The sequence below is a fragment of the Bos indicus x Bos taurus genome, chromosome 15, assembly GCF_003369695.1.
Source record: "Bos indicus x Bos taurus breed Angus x Brahman F1 hybrid chromosome 15, Bos_hybrid_MaternalHap_v2.0, whole genome shotgun sequence".
In the NCBI taxonomy this organism is placed as follows: Eukaryota; Metazoa; Chordata; class Mammalia; order Artiodactyla; family Bovidae; genus Bos; species Bos indicus x Bos taurus.
The window spans coordinates 56,332,308-56,354,405 of NC_040090.1; the positions used below are offsets into that span (position 1 = coordinate 56,332,308).

General features: G+C 38.8%; 1 protein-coding gene and 1 non-coding gene across 4 annotated transcripts in view; one reads left to right on the forward strand and one right to left on the reverse strand.

Moving 5' to 3' along the window:
* The window catches only part of RNF214 (ring finger protein 214), a 51,002-nt gene that overhangs the window by 8,127 nt on the left and 20,777 nt on the right, over positions 1-22,098 (reverse strand). For all 3 annotated transcript variants that reach the window (XM_027563633.1, XM_027563631.1, XM_027563632.1), the window contains exons 7-14: positions 3,670-3,766; positions 3,382-3,470; positions 2,700-2,790; positions 2,399-2,497; positions 1,835-2,211; positions 1,568-1,700; positions 1,116-1,220; positions 742-837 (exon numbers count right to left, since the gene is read on the reverse strand). In XM_027563633.1, the coding sequence (XP_027419434.1) occupies positions 742-837; positions 1,116-1,220; positions 1,568-1,700; positions 1,835-2,211; positions 2,399-2,497; positions 2,700-2,790; positions 3,382-3,470; positions 3,670-3,766 (1,087 nt within the window). The remainder of the gene's footprint in view (positions 1-741; positions 838-1,115; positions 1,221-1,567; positions 1,701-1,834; positions 2,212-2,398; positions 2,498-2,699; positions 2,791-3,381; positions 3,471-3,669; positions 3,767-22,098) is intronic.
* On the forward strand, positions 16,342-16,479 carry LOC113906069. The gene has a single exon (XR_003514764.1). It is a non-coding gene; the product is annotated as a small nucleolar RNA SNORA8 (small nucleolar RNA).

Consider the following 22,098-nt stretch of genomic DNA (forward strand, 5'->3'; position numbering starts at 1 on the left):
TCACTGGCTTTTACCTCCAGAAGAGTCTTCAGAGCAGGTGAACCTGATTTTTTTATAGGGAACACTAAAAACCAGCTCATCACAGTGTGAAGCTGCTTTCTGTTGACTGACTAGGCTTGCTGCTTCTTACAATCCATTCAGGATATGCATTGCCCTCAAATCTTATTCAGGGTTTTCCCTTCCTAAGAATTTAGATGTAAATTTAGTTTCTACCTCTTAGAAACACAAAATGAACAAAACAAAATAGTAAAAAGGAAATCATCCCGGGTGCTAAGAGACTTAACTCAGTCTGGTAACATAAGAGATAGGAATAACTTGTCAGTTGGCGAAGATAATCTGTAACAGGTGAGTCGTCAAACTATTTTATTAATGGAGTTACATATTTCATATTCAAGTTCCCTATCCCATTCCTGTCACCTAAGCAAAATCTCTTGGGAATGGTACATCTGAAACAATGACTAGATACATACATCTTTTTGTCAATTTTCCAAGACAGTGACTCTCAGTGTTCTAGTAAGAACTGTTTATCCAGTCCAGTCCCCTACAGGGAATGGGGTAAGGAAGCTGGGAGAGCCTAGCTGCCAGTATTCTGAATTCTGCTCATGTTTTAAGCCACGATTTACTGAAAACCTTATGTTTAGATATTAATGATGGCATCAACACTGTAAAAAATTCAAGAAAATTAAGATGATCACAGTTGTCAAAAGGAAGAGCGGAAAGAGGAAGGGCTGCAGCACCCACCTCCTTGTGTAGCACGTGGGTACATGCCATCGGATGCAGCTCGCTGGGCTGGACGAGTTTCTGGCACATTAGACACAGTTTACAGGTGGCTGGAGCCTGCACAGCAGAGGAGGGACCGTCAAAAGAGGGAGGAACCTCTGGGTCTCCTGGCCTTTTATGCCCATGATTCTATCTACAATTTCCACGTAGCAAAGAGATTTTACACCACAGAAAGAAAAGTTCAAATACAGAGTACTTGCATTTTCCCACCCTGGGCTACCAACAACCCAGCTGAGGAGATAATGGTTTCTTCCTGCACGCCACCTATAAATCCACTCCCTCCTCGCCACCCCCAGCTTCTCCAACATCCCAGTTTTCAAAGAAAAGAGTCTTACATGTGAAGACCTCCCAGGATATGAAACTTGGGCAGAAGGCAAGAACATTGGGGTACTGATTTGGGCGAGTGGAGCAGGGTACAGGGCCCGGATCCGACCAAGTGGCTGTGGGCAGAAACGTTGTCAGAGTGAGGCAGGAATGTCTGCGTAACAGGGCGTTACCAAAAGGAAATCATTCATTTCTCAGCCCGGTGAAGGAAGAAAGCAGGCCAGACACCCCTGGCTGCAATGCTGCTTCTCACCCCAAATTTTTCTGAAATCTGCCTCTTGCTTCAACATCTCAACAGGTCTGCTGCTGCTGCTAAGTCGCTTCAGTCGTGTCCGACTCTGTGCGACCCCATAGACGGCAGCCCACCGGGCTCCCCCGCCCCTGGGATTCTCCAGGCAAGAACACCGGAGTGGGTTGCCATTTCCTTCACAGGTCGGAGATCCCACCAAATAGCTTTTCTTACCTGAGTACTTGCCGCCACCCGCTCATGCTCTGCCAGTCGCGCGGCTACCAGCTGGATCAGCTCCTCCATGGTCAGACCTGCCATGGTCGTACGTGCTGTCTTGATTTGCTGAAGAATGTTGGTCATCTGAGCCCTAAGAGAGAGAGATATTGAGGGGGAGAAATTTTGTGCTACTTTCATGGGGAATATCTATGAAACCTCTCCTATTTTAACCCATAAATATTTCTCTGGAAAACACTTTTTAAATTAATCCTTAAAAACACTTACTTATTGCATTGTGGGAACCAAGTCAGCAACTTCTCCAGAATCTTCTCCAGTTTGTCTACTGGTTGGGGCCGGGGAGTTTCAGTAGAAGCCTTAACACCACCCAAGCCTGGGGGAGGCGGGATGGAGGCAGCAGGGGGCACGTGCGGACCATGGGGGCCGACAAGGGAACCCAAGCTGGGGCTATTTCTCCCATGGGAGCCAGGAAGGGGTGGGGAAGGCTGGTTGGGCTGGGAAAGGGCAGGGTTCAGGATTGGGAAAGACAAGGACCGGGGATCTGCACTGGGCATAACCATGGGCATCGTGACCTGCCCAATGGAGAAGGGCATCCGAGGAGCCAGAGAGGGACTGGGCTGAAACACCTGAAGCATGAAGTCTGTCTGCAGAAGGGAAGAGGTGGAAGATGAGAGGGAGAGAAAGAAAACAGAAGTTTAGGCAACTGAAATCAGTAAGCAACTCTTTCTTGTACCAAATAAGGACATCCAATACCTTTATAAAAACAAAGGAAAGATTCTAGGCTCTGCCACCAACATGAAAAAGTAGACTCGCCAGAGCCAGCGTGCTTACCTCTGATGGGGGTGGAGGCAGGGTTGGGGTAGGGATCTGAGGAAGGCTGCTCAGCTTGGCTCCATTCCTCACGAGCTGGATATGATTATTAAATTGGTCCTAGGAAACAGAGAAGAGCAAGCGTTATCCTTTACTGCTGAGCAGAGTGAGGCTCTCTATAAAGAGACCAGCATCCTGTATCAGGAAGACAAGAGGAGTGGTAGAACAGGCCCTAGGGCAATGCAAGTGGTCCTGCCCTGTGGCCAGGAGTGTGCAAGCACAGATGAACTCCAGCTCAACAATCACCCATCACTACACTTACCCGAACATTCTTTTTCATTATCCGAACTCCATTCAGTCTTGTCTCCCACTCCTGTTTGGAACGAACTGTCTCTAGTGTTGGGGGAGTTGACCTTTCAAGAAACCAACAGTGATTTACAGAATTAGAGAGAGTCCCACTCCTAATTCTCTCAGATAGCAGAAGAATAGCTAGAGAGAAGGGCCTGCAGAGAAGAGGTTGGAGCAGATACAGGAGAAGGCCATGGTCCTAAGTTGACTGCTTCACTTTAACTCCAGCATCATGGAAGCCAAGTACTGGAGAAAGAGGACCCACCACAGAGAGAGGGCTCTCATCTGGCTGAAAATGCCACAGGGGTCTCCAGACTTCATGGCAGAAAGAGGATAAATGACTGTATAAGAAACATATCTCCAAAGACATTTGTTACACTTGAAAGAGTAAGAGATACTGTTTATCCAATTCAAAATTATAAAAGAAAAAGGACAAAACTATAAAACTGTAGAAAGAGAAGAGCCAGAGAGTGTGGAAGTTTAGAAAATGGAAAGAGAAATCACTGAACAAAATACTGTCACACAAAGATGATTTGCCGTGAAGACAGAACACGTGCCAGACTAGCTGGCCGAGGGTTTCAAAGCCCTAAAAAGAAATGCCCCCCAAAACACAAAACTGCAGGGCCATTAAAACCCTAGAAACAGAAGGTACTTACTTGAGGTAAGTAAGGTGTAGCTCTGCCTCTTTTTCTGCTTCTTCTAGTTTCAATACCAGCAACTCTTTCCGACTCTCTAATGATAAGATCTAAGGAAATCACACACACACACACACACATACATGCTTTATTAATTTTACACACACAAAGCTACCCCTAGATAGTTAAAACAATGTTTAATGGCTCTATGGTAGCATATTTATATGGTTTGGTATATAACCCCATACTAAAAGTATGTACCACCTGGAAGCCCCAAATCCAGACCTTCAACACAGTGGCTCTTCTCACCTCTGCCTTCCAGGCCCGTTCTGTCTCTTCCATAATGTTCCGATTTATTTCACCATCTTGATTCTTGAGTCTATCCAGTTCCATTTCCCACACTTCTCTGTAAGATAAGAAACAAATGGAGATGTGAACATTTCTACTTTCAAATGTAAAGTGTTCATACAATTTCAGACCACTTTAAACATTATTTGTATTTATCTATAGTTAACACTTAAGACTGATAAAGTCAACTCGTATAATAGATACAACTAGGAGGGCATATTCTTCCTTAACCTATATGTGTTGTCCTCCCCAAATAAACTTCCTGCCAGAGGAAGAATTCTCTAATAGTTAGACAAAGGTTTATAGTTAGATGTATTCTCCTCATATAGCTAATATTCCTCAAGTGAAAAAATATATGAAGAGTTAGAATCCTCTTACCATAAGAACATGTGGAATACGTTGTGGGGTCAATCAAGGATCCATTTAGCCTACTAGATACTCTTTGACAATGGGATAATTGTAGGAAAACATGTCCGCTGCCTTCTGTGAATGACGTTATTCTGAAAGATTATAAGTGTTCATCCAATACCTCTAACTTTCACTAAGTCATTTGTCAACTACGGTTAACACTTACATTAGAAAAAGTCTCTTACTATGTCAGTGGGGGGCATCCCACAAATTCACACACAAAAATCTTTTCCTTTGGGCATGTGGCAACATTATCTCATGGGGATCCAGTAAGACAAAAATACTAGCAACCACAACAAAAATGGTTAAGGAATTCTTTAACAGTCATAGAAAAGGTCAGCCTTATCATGCGTTCACTAGCCTGTAAGATACGTATCTGATTTCATTTCATTAAGAGGTACTAACTGTAACCCATGCTAGGAAAAAAAAAAAATCAGTTGGCCATAATAGATGGTCAAAAAATTCCTTGGTAGAACAGAAACCAATGAGTATGTTTTAACTCTTTAAATGCTTGGTTTAATTTCTCTCAAGTCCCATGCTGCTGTTATTTTGCATAACCAGTTTAAGGAATCAATGGTTCAAATGAATAAATCCTACCAGATCATACAAGTCTGACTTGCTGCAGGTCCCAAGATGTTTGCATTTTGCATAATTTAAAATTTTAATTTTGCTTTTGGTCATGTAAATAATACAGATTATAAAAAGTTAGGAAAATACAAAACAGAGCCTACTGGTTCAAAAAGATAACATGTACCCCAAAGTTCAGAGCAGCACTATTTACAATAGCCAAGACATCGATGCAACCTAAGTGTCCTCCACTGACGGATGGATAAAGAAGATATGGTTTATATATACAAAGGATATTAGTCAGTCATAAAAGAGAATGAAATAATGTTATCTGCAGCAACATGGATGGACCTAGAGGTTATCAAAATAAGTGAAGTAAGTCAGAGAAATGATACCACTTATATGTGGAATCTAAAAAAATGATAAAAATGAACTTATTTACAAAACAGAAACAGACTCACAGAGACAGAAAACAAACTTATGGTTATCAAAGGGGAAGGGGGAGGGGCTGATAAATTAGGAGCCTAAGATTAACAGGTACACACTACTTTATACAAAACAGATAAACAACAAGGTCCTACTATATAGCAAAGGGAACTATATTCAATATCTTATAATCATCTATAATGGAAAAGAATCTGAAAAGAATATACATACATATATATGTAAAATACATTATAAATCAACTATACTTCAATTAAAAAGCAGAGTCTCACAGACTTCATGAACGAGCTTATAGTTGTCTAGGGGGAAGGGATAGTTAGGGAGTTTGGGATGAACTGTACACACTGCTACACTTAAAACGGATAACCAACAAGAACCCACTGTATAGCACAGGGAACTCTGCTCAATGTTATGTGGTAGCCTGGATGGGAGGGGAGTTTGGGGAAGAATGGATATATGTAGATGTATGGCTGAGTCCCTTTGCTATTCACTTGAAACTATCATAACATTGTTTGTTAATTGGCTATATCCCGATACAAAATAAAAAGTTAAAAAAAGAGAGAGAGAGTGTCTAATACAGATGTCCCAACTCTTCTACTTACTGCTTGAATGACCCTTGATAAGTTAATCTTTCTAAGGCTCAGTTTCTTCATCTGAAAAATGAGTAGAATCTACGTCATAGGACTGATGGGAGAGTTCACTGAGGAAACACACATGAAGAATTTAACAGGGTGCTTAGCACATGGAAACATTCAACAGATTGCTCTACAACTGCAACTGCTCTATTCACAAAAAATCACTATTATTTGTCTTTCCAGTCTTTTAAAATAAATATTTGTGTGTGTGTGTGTATATATATATATATATATATGTATATATATATATATATATGTTGTTGTTATTTAGTCACTAAGTCATGTCTGACTCTTGCAACCCCATGGACTGTAGCCCGTCAGACTCCTCCTCTGCCCCTGGGATTTCCCAGGCATGAATACCTGAGTGGGTTGCCATTTACTTCTCCAGAGGATCTTCCTGATTCAGGGACAGAATCTACCTGCATTGGCAGGTGGATTCTTTACTGCTAAGCCACCAGGGAAGCTCATATATATAGATATGTAACATATAATTCCATTACATACTTTTTCAAACAAAACCTGTGATTCTATGTTATTTTCATTCTATTTTTCCATATCATTAAAATATTCTTCAAAAATGTGATTTTAAAATAACTATCTATTATACATATATCTCATTTATTTAGGTATTCTCATTTTTTAATTTCACAATTATAAATATTATAACGAGCATCTGTACATGTGTACTAACATAGGTTGATGATAAAAGTAATGTATTTAGATTTGAGAGGGAGTTTCTTATAGCAGTTAAGAGCATAGCTCACAGCTCAAACCCAGACCTTATTACTATCTATACAACCTCTGGCAAGCTACTTAATATTTCTGTGTCTTATTTTCCTTGAGTAAAATGGAGATAATAAAATCATCTACCTTCCACATAGGGCTATTATGCAGATTAAATGAGTTAATACATGTAAAACAGAACAGTTTCTGACATATCAGATCAGATCAGATCAGTCGCTCAGTCATGTCTGACTCTTTGTGACCCCATGAATCGCAGCACGCCAGGCCTCCCTGTCCATCACCAATTCCCAGAGTTCACTGAGACTCATGTCCATCGAGTCATTGATGCCATCCAGCCATCTCATCCTCTGTCATCCCCTTCTCCTCCTGCCCCCAATCCCTCCCAGCATCAGAGTCTTTTCCAATGAGTCAACTCTTTGCATGAGGTGGCCAAAGTACTGGAGTTTCAGCTTTAGCATCATTCCTTCCAAAGAAATCCCAGGGCTGATCTCCTTCAGAATGGACTGGTTGGATCTCCTTGCAGTCCAAGGGACTCTCAAGAGTCTTCTCCAACACCACAGTTCAAAAGCATCAATTCTTCAGTGCTCAGCCTTCTTCACAGTCCAACTCTCACATCCATACATGACCACAGGAAAAACCATAGCCTTGACTAGATGAACATTTGTTGGCAAAGTAATGTCTCTGCTTTTGAACACGCTATCTAGATTGGTCATAACTTTCCTTCCAAGGAGTAAGCGTCTTTTAATTTCATGGTTGCAGTCACCATCTGCAGTGATTTTGGAGCCCAGAAAAATAAAGTCTCACACTGTTTCCACTGTTTCCCCATCTATTTCCCATGAAGTGATGGGACCGGATGCCATGATCTTCGTTTTCTGAATGTTGAGCTTTAAGCCAACTTTTTCACTCTCCACTTTCACTTTCATCAAGAGGCTTTTGAGTTCCTCTTTGCTTTCTGCCATAAGGGTGGTGTCATCTGCATATCTGAGGTTATTGATATTTCTCCCGGCAATCTTACATATAGTAAGAACTTAATAAATGTTAGTTATCATTTGGATGTTAGAGCATCTTCCTTCAGAGAAACTAAAATATATGAATACATAGTTCCCACCACAAGTGAAGAGAAGCAGATGCTAAGTGTCTTGTAAAGTAACATAGAGACAGAACTAAAAATTAAGATCTTGGGTCCTCAGCCCAAATACTCTCCTTTCAGAATATATTATACTCCAAACAAGGCAAAAGCAAACAAAACAAATACTGGTGGATGAGGTTAATACAGACAGGAGTTGGTTGTCCTGAATTTGAGGTAGGTTATGAAGTCCTTTTCTCTGAACTGAAGCTATTGAGTTGGCCAAGAAGTTCATTCAAGTTTTTCCATACAATCGTACAGAAAAACCTAAACAAACTTGCTGGCCAATCCACTAATACAAACCAATACAGAATGTATGAGTCAGACAAAAACAGAAAAAAAATTTTACCCTGAGATGTAAAGCAAACTTGTTTATGAGACTAGAATCCTTACGTGATTTAATTTAACTCAACATCTGCTAAGCAGCCTACAAAGTGCTGCTGCTGCTGCTGCTAAATCACTCAGTCATGTCCGACTCTGTGCGACCCCATAGACGGCAGCCCACCAGGCTCCCCCGTCTCTGGGATTCTCCAGGCAAGAACACTGGAGTGGGTTGCCATTTCCTTCTCCAATACATGAAAGTGAAAAGTGAAAGTGAAGTCGCTCAGTGGTGTCTGACTCTTAGCGACCCCATGGACTGCAGCCCACCAGGCTCCTCCATCCATGGGATTTTCCAGGCAAAAGTACTAGAGTGGGGTGCCATCTCCTTCTCTGACAAAGTGCTAGGAAAGCGAAAAGAAAGTGTGAGTCACTCAGTTATGTCTGACTCTGAGACCCCATGAATTTCTGCTAAAAGCTGGGGATAAAAGGATGCCTAGTTCCTGCCCTCAAGCAGCTCACAATTCAGTAATTATCCAAGTGAACAAAAGGAACAGGAAATTCTGGACAGATCAAATAGCATGTGCAAAGGCCAAAGAGAACGAGAGCACCAAGCTGAGGAAAGAGTCCAGGTAGGCAAGGAGTATATAAGTAGTCCAGGCTGGGATACAGATGAGAGTGTCCCTGGCATAGAGATGGCAGTATGAGCCCTAAGAAAGGAAGAAATAACCTGGAACAGCAGTTTGAAAACTACAGTTCACAGTCCCCAAAACCCTTTGAGGGCCTGATCTATGGAGCAAAATTAATTTCATGATAACACTAAATTCATTTGCTTTTTTCACTTTCATGCTTTCATGAGTCTACAGTGGAGTTTTCCTGATGCTACACAGCATGTAATGATATCATCACTCTAGCGGCTAGTGGAGTATATGTTTCTGTAGTCTAATGTTTTCTAGCATTTTCTAAGGTAGTAGGCTTAGGATATAATTCAAGTTTCTTTCCTCCTTAGTACTTCTGTTTGGGCTCTTATAATTATCTTCAGTTATACTTGCTGTAATCTCATTATTATCCAATAAATCATTACTGTAAAATTTTAAAGTTCTCCACACATCAGGCAGAAACAAGTACTTTTTGTTATTTTGCTTTGCAATAATACTTTTTAAATTTGGGGGAAACTCTTCTTAATTTTTCAGTTCAGTTCAGTTGCTTCGTTGTGTCCGACTCTTTGCAACCCAAGGACTGCAGCATGTCAGGCTTCCCTCTCCATCACCAGCTCCAGGAGCCTGCTCAAACTCATATCCAACGAGTCGGTGATGCCATCCAACCATCTCATCCTCTGTCATCCCCTTCACCTCCTGCCTTCAATCTTTCCCAGCATCAGGGTCTTTTCGAATGACCCAGTTCTTCACATCAGATGGCCAAAATATTGGAGCTTCAGCATCAGTCTTCCCAATGAATATTTAGGACTGATTTCCTTTAGGATGGACTGGTTGGATCTCCTTGCAGTCCAAGGGACTCTCAAGAGTCTTCTCCAACACCATAGTTCAAAAGCATCAATTCTTCAGTGCTCAACTTTCTTTATGGTCCAACTCTCACATCCATACGTGACTACTGGAAAAACCATAGCTTTGACTATACAGACCTTTATTGGTAAAGTAATGTCTCTGCTTTTTAATCTGCTGTCTAGGTTTGTCATAGGTTTTTTCCAAGAAGCAAGCATCTTTTAATTTCATGGCTGCAGTCACCATCTGCAGTGATTTTGGAGCCCCCAAAAATAAAGTCTGTCACTGTTTCCATCGTTTCTCCATATATTTACCATGAAATAATGGGACCGGATGCCATGATCTTAGCTTTTTGATTGTTGAGTTTTAAGCCAGCTTTTTCACTCTCCTCTTAACTTTCATCAAGAGGCTCTTTAGTTCCTCTTTGCTTTCTGCCATAAGTGAGTGAAAGTAGCTCAGTCGTGTCCGACTCCATGGACTGTATAGTCCATGGAATTCTCCAGGCCAGAATACTGGACTGGGTGGCCTTTACCTTTTCCGGGGGATCTTCCCAACCCAGGGATCGAACCCAGGTCTCCCACATTGCAGGCGCATTCTTTACCAGCTGAGCCCAAGGGAAGCCCAAGAATTCTGGAGTGGGTAGCCTATCCCTTCTCCAGTGGATATCTTGACCCAGGAATTGAATCAGGGTCTCCTCCATTGCAGGCGGATTATTTACCAACTGAGCTGTCAGGGAAGCTCTTCTGTCATAAGGGTGGCAGAAATTTTTAAATTATATCTAATGTGTATTATTTTAGAATTTATTTTTTCTAAAATAAAAGAAAATTTATTTGTAATTTTTCATTTATTTTTAAGAATAAATCATTGACTCCAGAATTCCCTGGCAATCCAGTGATTAGAATTCTGTACTTTGACTGCTGAGGGCATAGCTTCAATCCCTGGTTGGGGAACTAAAATTCTGCAAGCTGCCTGGTACAGCCAAAAAATTAAAATAGAAAAAAAAAAATCATGGACTCAAAACAGGGAGATTAGAAAACTTACTTTCTCAACCCACATCTGCAATACATACATTTAAAGATTGCCAAAATAAATGTAACTGGCCTAGAGTCTCTGACTCATGGAAAGGAAGAATCTACTCCAAAAAAAACTGGGCAAAATTATATATAAGAAACCACAGTATGATAAGAGCCATTTTTCTTTCTCTTGACTTTATAGATGTTAACAATTTAGCTAACTGTATCTTAAGCAACAGAACATTTTCTAATTATATTATGCCAGTTAAGTTACAGTGACATTTTGAGATCAATCATTCGGAATTTAAAGTAGTTGAATATTTTAAATGCAGATGTAATGAATCTTTACAATTCTTAAAGATTGTTAACACCTTTCAATCTAGAAATGAGAAAGTCATTGAACTATCTTAGGGTAAGTGACTGAACCTCCTTACCTGGAGAAGCACAACTTGGTACAGCTGACATTGCTACATGCCTGCTGAATGAAGTCAGTAAAATAAATCATGGCAGTGCCCCTCTTTTAATGATATATTTTTAATTCACCAAATTAAAGATTCTGCTGCAAATCTGAAGACTTGATTACTATCTCATCTGCAGAACTAGAATTTTACTTTACAAACAGATGAATCCATAGACAAGATTAGACCTGCCATTTTCTTTATATTCATCTAGCACTGGCACCAGTTAATCACTGACAGTGATGTCGTGTATGAATTCTTAGTAACAAACACAAGTGATGCTGACATAATCCAAGATGAATATAACTGTTTTGAATCTCATGGTTTATCTTAGAACAACTGTGCAGACACTTACTTTGCACTTACTAGTATGAAAATTACAGTGGATACAAACATTGGCACCATATACAAATGAAGTCAGTGGCATCAAATTACACTACTAGTCATTGTATTCTTTGCTGCCACACAGGCAGTTGGGAGACGGGCAGTTTTACTTCAGGATGCCTTGACAAAGCCATCAAAAGTAATAATTTTATTAAATCTCAACCTTAAACACATATATTTTTAATATTCTGTTTATGAAATGCTACATGCCGAAATACTACAGTTGTCTTGAGGAAAAGCACATGTGAGCCTGTTTGAGTCGAACCAGCCTCTTTTTTCATGTAAAATCATTTTTACTTCAAAGAACAGCTGACATGCTCTTGAAAATGAAAAACACTTGTTATTTCAAAGGAAACAACTGACAGTGTTTGTTGCCAACAATAACATTTGAGCTTTCAGAAAAAATTTAAAATTTTTGGAAAGTCTACATGGGCCACTGGGAGCTTGAAGGCTTCCATTACTTACTCTGATGAGATGAAAAGTGACATAAACAAATGTGATTCTTTAAATATTGTGTATTAAAATGTATTAATACTTGGAAGAGCTGCATAACTTTGAACCAGTATTTTCCAAACTATCAATGTAGTTTTCACCAGTTCAACTGTAGGACCTACCTGGAACCCCAGAGTTGGTATAAAGATTATTTTCAGCTGAAGACATTTCAGGTTCAACAGATGCAGAAAAAAGCTTCCTCAGAGCTTTCTCTAGCTAACAGCAGCAACTTCTGGGAAATAACGCTGTCATAAATTCCTCTTCAAGGCAGATCTACTCCCAGAAGAAAGAATGCAAATAAAATCTACCCAAATCCCTTCTCTGGAGGGAATTTCATGGCCCTGAAGGAGATGGAAAAACCATTCATACCTATATATATATTATCACAAATTTAGAACTACCGCTTGTTCTCCTGAAATCTCATTTATCTTTCCCCCAATCCAAAACCTGTCCTTTCTCCCCACTTTTAAGAAGTCTTTTGTTTTCCCATAAGCCCCAGATTCTAATCATTCCTTTGAGCTAGTGATCCCTGAGTTCTCCCACTGTATGCATGCTGCATGTATAAACTGGGTTTTTTCCTCCTGTTACTGTCTTTTGTCAGTTTAATTCACAGTCCTTAGAAACTGAAACTACTAGGGTAGAAGGATAAGGTTTTCCTCCCCAAATCAAAATAGTTAAAGATCCATTCAAAGTGCAAGTAAAGACAGTAAATTTTAATGTAACAGTACAAAATCACTGATGTGCTTTCAGATTCCACAATGCAACACAACTGTAAGAAACTATCAGCTGTCGAGCTGTGGAGCACTATCAAAGGAGAATAGCCACAATTATCTAAAAAGGCTATTGGGACTTTCCTGATGGTCCACTGGTTAGGTCTCTCCACTCTGGTCCAGGTTTGATTCTGGTCGGGGAACTAGATCCCACATACCACAACTGAAAAAAAAAAAGACCCTGCATGCATCAGCTAAAAAGAAAAATGCCACACGCTGCAGTGAAGACCCCATGTGCTCTCTAGTGCAAACAAATAAACAAATACAAACAAACATTAAAAAGACTATTACAACAGCCCTTGCTTTTCCAACTGCACACCTGTGTATCACCAGACTTTCTTCCTATACTTTAACCAAAACAACATATTGCAATAGAGAAGTAGATAGGATTAAAGAGGCTTACAAAAATATAAACAATGTCATTCTTCTAACTAAATTGATATTTGCTTTTTGGATTAGGCATAGATTTCTTGGAACACAAAACACAGGAACCACAAAAGAAAAAAAAAGGTAACCTGGACTTCATCAAAATTTAAACTTTTGGAAATAAAAGGAATCCAAATTGGAAAGGAAAGAGGTAAAACTGTCCCTGTCGGCTGATAACATGACACTATACACAGAAAAGGCTTCCCTGGTGGCTCAGATTGTAAAGCATCTGCCTGCAATGCAGGAGACCTGGGTTCGCTCCCTGGGTTGTGAAGACCCCTGGAGAAGGAAATGGCACCCCACTCCAGTACCCTTGCCTGGAAAATCCCATGGACAGAGGAGCCTGGTAGGCTACAGTCCATGGGGTCACAAAGAGTCAGACACAACTGAGCGACTTCACTCACTCACTCATACAGAGAAAATCCTAAGGACATCACCAAAAAACTTCTAGAGCTCATCAATGAATTTGGTAAAGTTGCAGGATATAAAATTAATATATAGAAATCTGTTGTGTTTCTATACACTAACAAGGAACTATCAGAAAGAGAAATTAAGGAAACAATCCCATTTATTACCATTAAATCAAAAAGCTAAAATACCTAGGAATAGGCCTACCTGCGGAGGGTAAAGACCCGTACTCTGAAAACGATAAGACACTGATGAAAGAAACTGAAGACAACACAGATGGAAAGATATACCGTGTTCTCGGACTGGAAGAATCAGTATTGTTAAAAATGACCATGATATCCAAGGCAATCTATAGATTCAATGTAATCTCTATCAAAATACCTAAAGGCATTTTTCACAGAACTAAGACAAAAATTTTTAAATTTGTATCGAAACTCAAAAGACATCAAATAGCCAAAACAATCTTGAGAAAGAAGGTTAGAGCTGGAGGAATCACACTACCTGACCTCAGATTATACTGCAAAGCTACAGTAATTAAAATATTAAGGCACTGGCACAAAAACAGACACACAGATCAATGGAATAGGATAGAGAGCCCAGAAATAAACTCAGGCACCTATGGCCAATTAACCAAACAAGAAGGCAAGAACATACAGTGAAGAAGACAGTCTCTTCAATAAGGGGTGCTGGGAAAACTGGAGAGCTACACGTAAAAGAATGAAATAAGAACTTTCTCTAACACCATACACACAAAATCAACTCAAAATGCATTAGAGACCTAAATGTAAGACTGGATACTATAAAACTCCTGCAGGAAAACACAGGCAGAACACTGTATGACATAAATTGTAGCAATATTTCTCTGGATCCATCTACTAAGGAAATAAAAGTAGAAATAAACAAATGGGACCTAATTAAATTTAAAAGCAAAGGAAAGCACCAACAAAATGAAAAGATAATCTACTGAATGAAGAAAATATCTGCAAATGATATAATTGATAAAGGATTAATATATCCAACACACATAAACAGCTCATACAACTCAACATCAAAACAAACATTAAAAGATGGTCAAAAGAAAAGACAATTTTCCTAAAAGAAAATGCATATGGCCAACAGGCCCAGGGAAAGATGTTCAACACTGTTAATCATAAGAGAAATGCAAATCAAAACCACAGTGAGATATTACTTTACACCTGTGAGAATGGCTATCATCGAAAAGAACACAAATAATGGGGTGTGGAGAGAAGGGGACTCTCATACACTGTTGGTGGGAATGTAAATTAGTGCAGCCACTGTGGAAAACAGTATAGAAATTTCTCAAAAAACTAAAAACACAACTATCATATGGTCCAACAATTCCACGTCTGTGAATATAACCAAAAAAAAAAAACATGAAACAAAACCAGAAAACCCCACAAATTCAAAAAGATATGTGCACCTCAATGTTCAAGGCAGCATTATTTACAACTGCCAAGACATGGGAGCAACCCAAGTGTCCACTGACAGATGAATAGAGAAGATGTGGTATATATATACAATGAATACATTCAGCCATAAAGAAGAAAGAAATGTTGCCATTTGAAGCAACATGTCTGGACCTGGAGGGCACTATGCTAAGTAAAATAAGTCAGGCAGAGGCAAATACTGTACAATATGTGGATTCTAAAAAATACAACAAACTAATGAATATAACAAAGTTAGAAGACTCACAGATATAGGGAACAAACCAGTGGTTACCAGTGGTGGGTGGCAATACAAGGGTGGGGAAGTAGAGGCACAACTACCGAGTGTAAGGTAAGCTGGGAGGATGTATAAACAACACAAGGAATACAGACAAATATTTTGTAGTAAGTGTAAATGAAGGAAAATTATATAAAAGTAATTATTTTTTAAATTAAATGTTTGCATTTCAAAAGATACTGTTACAAAATGCAAAGAAAGGCAAGTTATATACTGGGAGAAAATATTTGTAAAACACAGATAAAAGGACTTGTACTAAGAATTCTCAATAAGAAAACATGTCTTTTGGGTTTTTTTTTAGAAAACATGTTTTTAAATGGGTAAAATGTTCAAACACTTCTCCAAAAAAGAACAACAAATGGCAGATGAAGACATGAAAAGATGTTCACATCAACAGTCATTAGGAAAAGGCAAAATAAAACCACAACAAGATACTATTAAACACTTACCAGAATGGCTAAAACTAAAAAGACTGATAACACCAAGTACTGGTGAGGATATGGAGTAACCAAAACACTATGCATTGCTGGTAGGCGTGCAAAACAGCAAAGCAACATTGGAAAACCATTTACCAGTTTCTTATAAAGTCAAGCCAACACATGGTCCAGCAATCCCACTCCTATTTACTCAAGAGAAAACATGCTCACATAAAGACTTGCACTTGAGTATTCACAGCAGCTTTTTTTTGGCCACACTATATGGCATGCAGGCTCTTAGCTCCCCAACCAGAGATCAAACTTGTGCCTCCTGCAGTGGAAGCATGGAGTCTTAATCACTGGGCCACCAGTTTTATTTATAATAGACAAAAAATGGATATAACCTGAATGTCCAAATAAATAAATAAACTTAGTATATAACCTCAGTATATCAGTAAATACTATTCATTAATAAAAAGGAATTAAACTACTGATACATGCAACAACATGTATAAATTACAAAAGATTTTATCCCCAATAAGGGACAGAAAAGGCTATATATTCTGAGTCTATTTACATGAAGTTCTAGAAAAGGCAAACTACACTGAGAGAAAGCAGACCAGTGACTGCCAGTGCCTCAGGGTAGTGGGGGCAACTGATTTCCAAGAGATATGAAAGAACTTTCTGGAGTGGTGAAAATGTTATACCATGATTGTGGTGGTAGTTATATGACAGTATACATTCTTCAAAACACATCATTTAAAACTGGTGAATTTTACTGCACTGCATGGTATCTGTATTCAGCAGTTTATTCTTGCTGGGTGTTCAAAACACAGTGCTAATATAAATTTAGTACCCGGCATCATTGTTTTTCTTGGCTTTGTGCATGTTAGGCCGGTATTTTTACTTACACAGTATCCCTGAAGTTTCTCATACTGTAAATCTGACATAATCTTCAATAGGAACTAATACTTCTCTTTCTCTAGGGTCTCTAAAATTCAGAACCAGGCAGATCCATCTCCTCTGACCCTAAACATGGTCCTAATGTAATTGCTTGAGAAAACTGAATTCCAAAGATTACTGTTGGGGAATTGTTTTTAAGATTTTTTTTTATGAGGATCATTTTTAAAGTCTTTATTGAATTTGTTACAATACTGCTTCTGTTTATATTTTTTGCTTGTTTTGGCTGAGAGGTATTTGGGATCTTAGCTCACCAACCAGGGATCGAACTCGTACCTGCTGCAACGGAAAGTGAAGTCTTAACCACTGGACCATCAGGGAAGTCCCCAGTGGGGTATTTTTGAAGTATGTTCATATTTCATTGGAGATCAAAGAAATCCAGTTAAAAAAACTGTGGTAAGACTGCTTGACATGATAACTGTGGATTAAGCAGAATTCTTTCTGAAAGGACAACCTTGAAGATTATGATCCAAACACTGGAGGAACTAAGGTGACTGGCAGTGGATGGAATCAGAATATGTGAAATTTCTTAAAAACTTACTGACTTACATAATTTTGCCTATGTTACACATAAAGAAAACCCTTTACACTTTGTAGGAAAAAAAGGGTTACTTTTATATAAACTATACCTCCTTAAAACTGTATTTAAAACAAAAATTAACAGCCTCCACCCTCAAGGCCACTGTCCTAAATCTGCTCCACTTCCTTTATTCATCATCTCTGCCATCTCAGCCACCTCACTGTCACTACTCTTCTTCTCCCTCTAACAATCAACAAATCTCACCAATCCTACCTCCGAATACCCTTCCTTTCTCTTTTTCTTCCACTGAGATCAGGCCCTCATTTAATCTTTTCAAAACTCTGTCTTCCTGACATAAATTTATCTTCACTTTAGCACATCTAACTTAATGAAGCCACAACTGTCCCTCTAAAAATTAAATCTGTAGAGCTTCCACTTCCAGTAAGGGTAGTTGTTGTTTTGTTGTTCAGTTGCTAAGTTGCGTCCAATTCTTTGTGACCTCATGGACTGCAGCACGCCAGGCTTCCCTGTCCTTTACTATCTCCTGGAGTTTGCTCAAACTCATGTCCATTGAGTTGATGATGCCACCCAACCATCTTATCCTCTGTTGTCCCTTTTCTTCTTGCCCTCAATCTTTCCCAACATCAGGGTGGCCCAAGTGATCTTTCTTCACATCAGGTGGCCCAAGTATTGGAACTTCAGCTTCAGCATCAGTCCTTCCAACCCAGTATTCAGGGTTGATTTCCTTTAGGATTGACTGGTGTGATCTCCTTGCTGTCCAAGGCACTTTCAAGAGTCTTTTCCACACCACGGTTCAAAAGCATCAATTCTTCAGCCCTCAGCCTTCTTTATGGTACAGTTCCCACATCTGTACACGACTACTGGAAAAACCACAGTTTTGACTAGACAGACCTTTTTCGGCAGTGATGTGTCTGCTTCATAATATGCTATCTAGGTTTGTAATAGCTTTTCTTCCAAGTAGCAAGTGTCTTTTAATTTCCTGGCTGCAGTTACCATCCGCAGAGATTTTGGAGCCCAAGAAAATAAAATCTGTCACAGTTTTTACTTTTTTCCCATCTATTTGCCATGAAGTGATGGGACCAGATGCCATGATCTTAGCTTTTTGAATGCTGAGTTTTAAGCCAGCTTTTTCACTCTCCTCTTTCACCCTTATCAAGAGATTCTTTCATTCCTCTTTACTTTCTGCCATTAGAGTGGTATTATCTGCATATCTGAGATTGTTGATACTTCTCCCGGCAATCTTGATTCCAGCTTGGGATTCATTCAGCCTGTCAGAGTTGCTCCTAATATTAGGCCAACGATTTCTGCAGATAAAAAACTATAAGTTCTATACAAAATGTAAAAAAGCACCTATCTAAAGATACTAAAGAACAAACAAAAACCAGAAGACCTGACAACTGAAGAAGTGAACATCATTATTGTTTTTTGTTTTTTATGGCTAATCACCATTCATCTAAGGACAAACCACAGATAGCTCTGTGATGACAACTAAAACTGAGATAGAAATTTTGAAGCCTTACTAGTTCAAGAACAAAAAGGATAAAACTGGGAGCTACCATAACAGCTGGAAAGTGAAGGAGAAATCCCCAAAAGATAAAAGCCATGGCCAGGGAGGCCCCAATTCTGCATATAAATCGATTTGATCTCTGGATGACCCCTGAACCAGCCATGCACAGAGGGGACTCCAAGGAGCCCATCTACAGATACATGAACTGAACAGAAACCACAGCTGCTGCCTACCAAGCAGGTATGTATTATGTTTAAGCCTAGAAAATAGCCTGATGAGATAAATTAAAAAAAAATAAACCAACCACAAGATTTCATGGAAGAATACAATAGAATCGAGAGTTTCTGCAACATATTATTCACATATTCAGGATCCAACCCTCAATTACCAATATATAAAGAAAAGGGAAACATGATCCATACTCAAAAGTAGGGTCTGCACATTATGGTCTGTAGATCAAACTCTGGCTGCTACCTGGTTTTACAAATAAAGTTTTATTGGAACACAGCCATACTCATTTTGTTTACATATTGTCTATGGTTGCTTTCATGCTTCAACAGCAGAGTTGAGTAGTTGTGACAGAGACTGTGTGGTCTGCAAAACCTCAATATTTACTATATGATTGCCAATCCCTTCCCTCCACCCTGAGCTATTGACAACCAGTGATCTGCTTTCTCTCACTATAGTTTTTTCTGTTCTAGAACTTCACGTAAACAGAATCATACAGTGCATACCTTTTGTGTCTGGTTTCTCATTTAGAATAATGCTTTGACTCTGACTCCTGGTCAAGAAAAATGAGCAATCAATGGAAAGGACTCCAAGGAGACCAAGATGCTAGAATTAGCTGGCAACGTTTTAAAGCACTTATTTTAACTATGCAGAAGAACATAAAGAAAAATATGTTCACAAGGAGTGAATACATAAGAACAGTTTTGCAGAGAAAGAGAAACTTAAAAAAAAAAAAAAGAACTGAATGGAAATGAAAGAACTGAAAAATACAATTTTGGAAATATAAAATTTAATGCATGGGCTTAACAGCAGACTGGAAACTGGAAATGATATAATAAAAAGTAGGATTTCTCAGGCACTCCAGTGGTTAAGACTCAGCAATTCCATTGCAGGGGGCATAGGTCTGATTCCTGGTCAGGGGACTAAGATCCCACATGCTGTGTGGCATGGCCAAAAAAAAAAAAAGTAAATTTGAAGATACATAAATGGAAATTATCCAATATGATGAACAGTAAAAAAGAACTAGAAAGAAATAAAAGAGCCTCCATAAGCTACAGGACAATATCAAAAGTTCTAACATGTTAAAGTGGAGTCTCAGAAGCAAAGGTGGGAATGAGGCAGGAAAAGTATTTGAAAATTATGTCAAAATTTCACAAATATGGTGAATACATAACTTTATAGAATAAGCAGCTGAGAAAACTTGAAACAGGAATAAAAGGAAGAAAGCCATACCTGGGAAAATCAAAGTCAAGCTGCTGAAAACCAAAGATAAAATATTGAAAAAAACCATAGAAAAAAAGTGACACAACACACAGAAGAAACAAAACAACCATTACTGAGTTCTCATCAGAAATAATAGAAGAGAGTGGGGTGAATTGAGAGAGTAGCATTTAAACATAAACATCACCACATGCAAAACTGATAGCTAGTGGAAAGTTGCTGGGTAACATAGGGAGCTTAACCTGGTGCTCTGTGACAACCTGGAAGGGTGGGATGGCGGAAGGCGGTGGGACAGAGGCTCAGGGGAAGGGGACATATGTATACTTATGGCTAATTCACATTGTTCTATGGCAGAAACCAACACAACCTTGTAAAGCAATTATCTTCCAATTAAAAAATTTTTTTTAAATTATAGGAGACAGTTAATATTAAAACAACATTTTCAACTGAATAAACAAATTGCTAGATATTCACACAATGAACTATATTCAGTATGTGGCGGATTCATTTTGATATTTGGCAAAACTAATACAATTATGTAAAGTTTAAAAATAAAATAAAATTTAAAAAAAAAAAAAAAAGAGAAGGCAAGGGTAGGATGATTTGAGAGAATAGCATTGAAACATGTATATTACCATATGTGAAATAGATCGCCAGTCCAGGTTTGATGCACGAGACAAGGTGCTCAGGGCTGGTCACTGGGATGACCCTAAGGGATGGGATGGGGAGGGAGGTGGGAGGGGGGCTCAGGATGGGGAACACATGTACACCCGTGGCTGATTCATGTCAATGTACGGCAAAAACCACTACAATATTGTAATTAGCCTCCAATTAAATAAATTAATTTACAAAAAAAAAAAAAAAGAAATGAACACCTATATCTATTTTAAAAATTGATTTAATAATTAATAACCTTCTAAAACAGAAAATACCAGGCCTAGATGGGTTCACTGGTGAATTCTAATACATATTTAAGGAAAAAATTAAACCAATTCTCTGCAATCTTACCCTAATGTAATACCAGACAAAAATAATAGAAGAAAAAAAACTACAGACCAACATCTCTCCTGAACAGAAACACAAAAATCCTCAACAAAACACTAGTAAATCAAATACAAAAAAAGTAAAAAAAAAGGATTTTGACCAAGTGGGATTTATCCCAGGTATGCAAGCCTAGTTCAACATTAAAAAATCAACTAAAATTATCCATCATATCAAAAGACTAAAAAAAGAAGAATAAAATGATCATGTCAATATATGCAGAAAAAGCATTTGACAAAATCCAGCACCCACTAATGATAAAAACTCAGTAAACTAGGAATAGGGAGAACTCTCAACTTGGCAAAGATTATCTACAAACAATCTACAGTTAACATCATACTCAAGAGTGAGAAACGGGAAGCTTTTCCCAGATCACGTACAAGCTAAAGATGTCCCCCTCACCATCTCTTTTCAATATTATATTAGAAGTTCTTGCTAATATAATAAAGTAAGGAAAAGAAACCAAAGGTATACAAATTGGAAAGTAAGACATAAAACTGTCTTTGTTTGCACATGACGTGATCGTCTATGTAGAAAATTAAAAAGAATAGACAAAAAAAAACCCTTGAACTAATAGGTGGTTAAAGCAAAGTTGCAGGACATGAAGCTAATATACAAAAGTCAGCTGCTTTTCTAAATGTTAACAGTGAACATTTGAAATTAAAAACACAATATCATTTATATTACATACATTTAGGCATAAATCTAACAAAATATGTACAAGATCTGTATGAGGAAAATGACAAAAATTCTGATAACAAAATCAAAGTACTAAATAAATGGAGAGATATTCCATGTTCATGGCCAGGAAGACTCAACATTGTCAAGATGTCAGTTTGGGGGACTTCCCTGGTGGTCCAGTGGTTAAAAGTCCACTTGGCAATGCAGGGGACAGTTTGATCCTTGGTTGGGAGGATGCCACATACCGTGGGGCAACCAAGCCTGAGCATCACAACTACTGAAGCCCACACACCTAGAGCCTGTGCTCTGCAACCAGAGAAACCCATCGCAATGAGAAGTCCACCACTGCAACTAGAG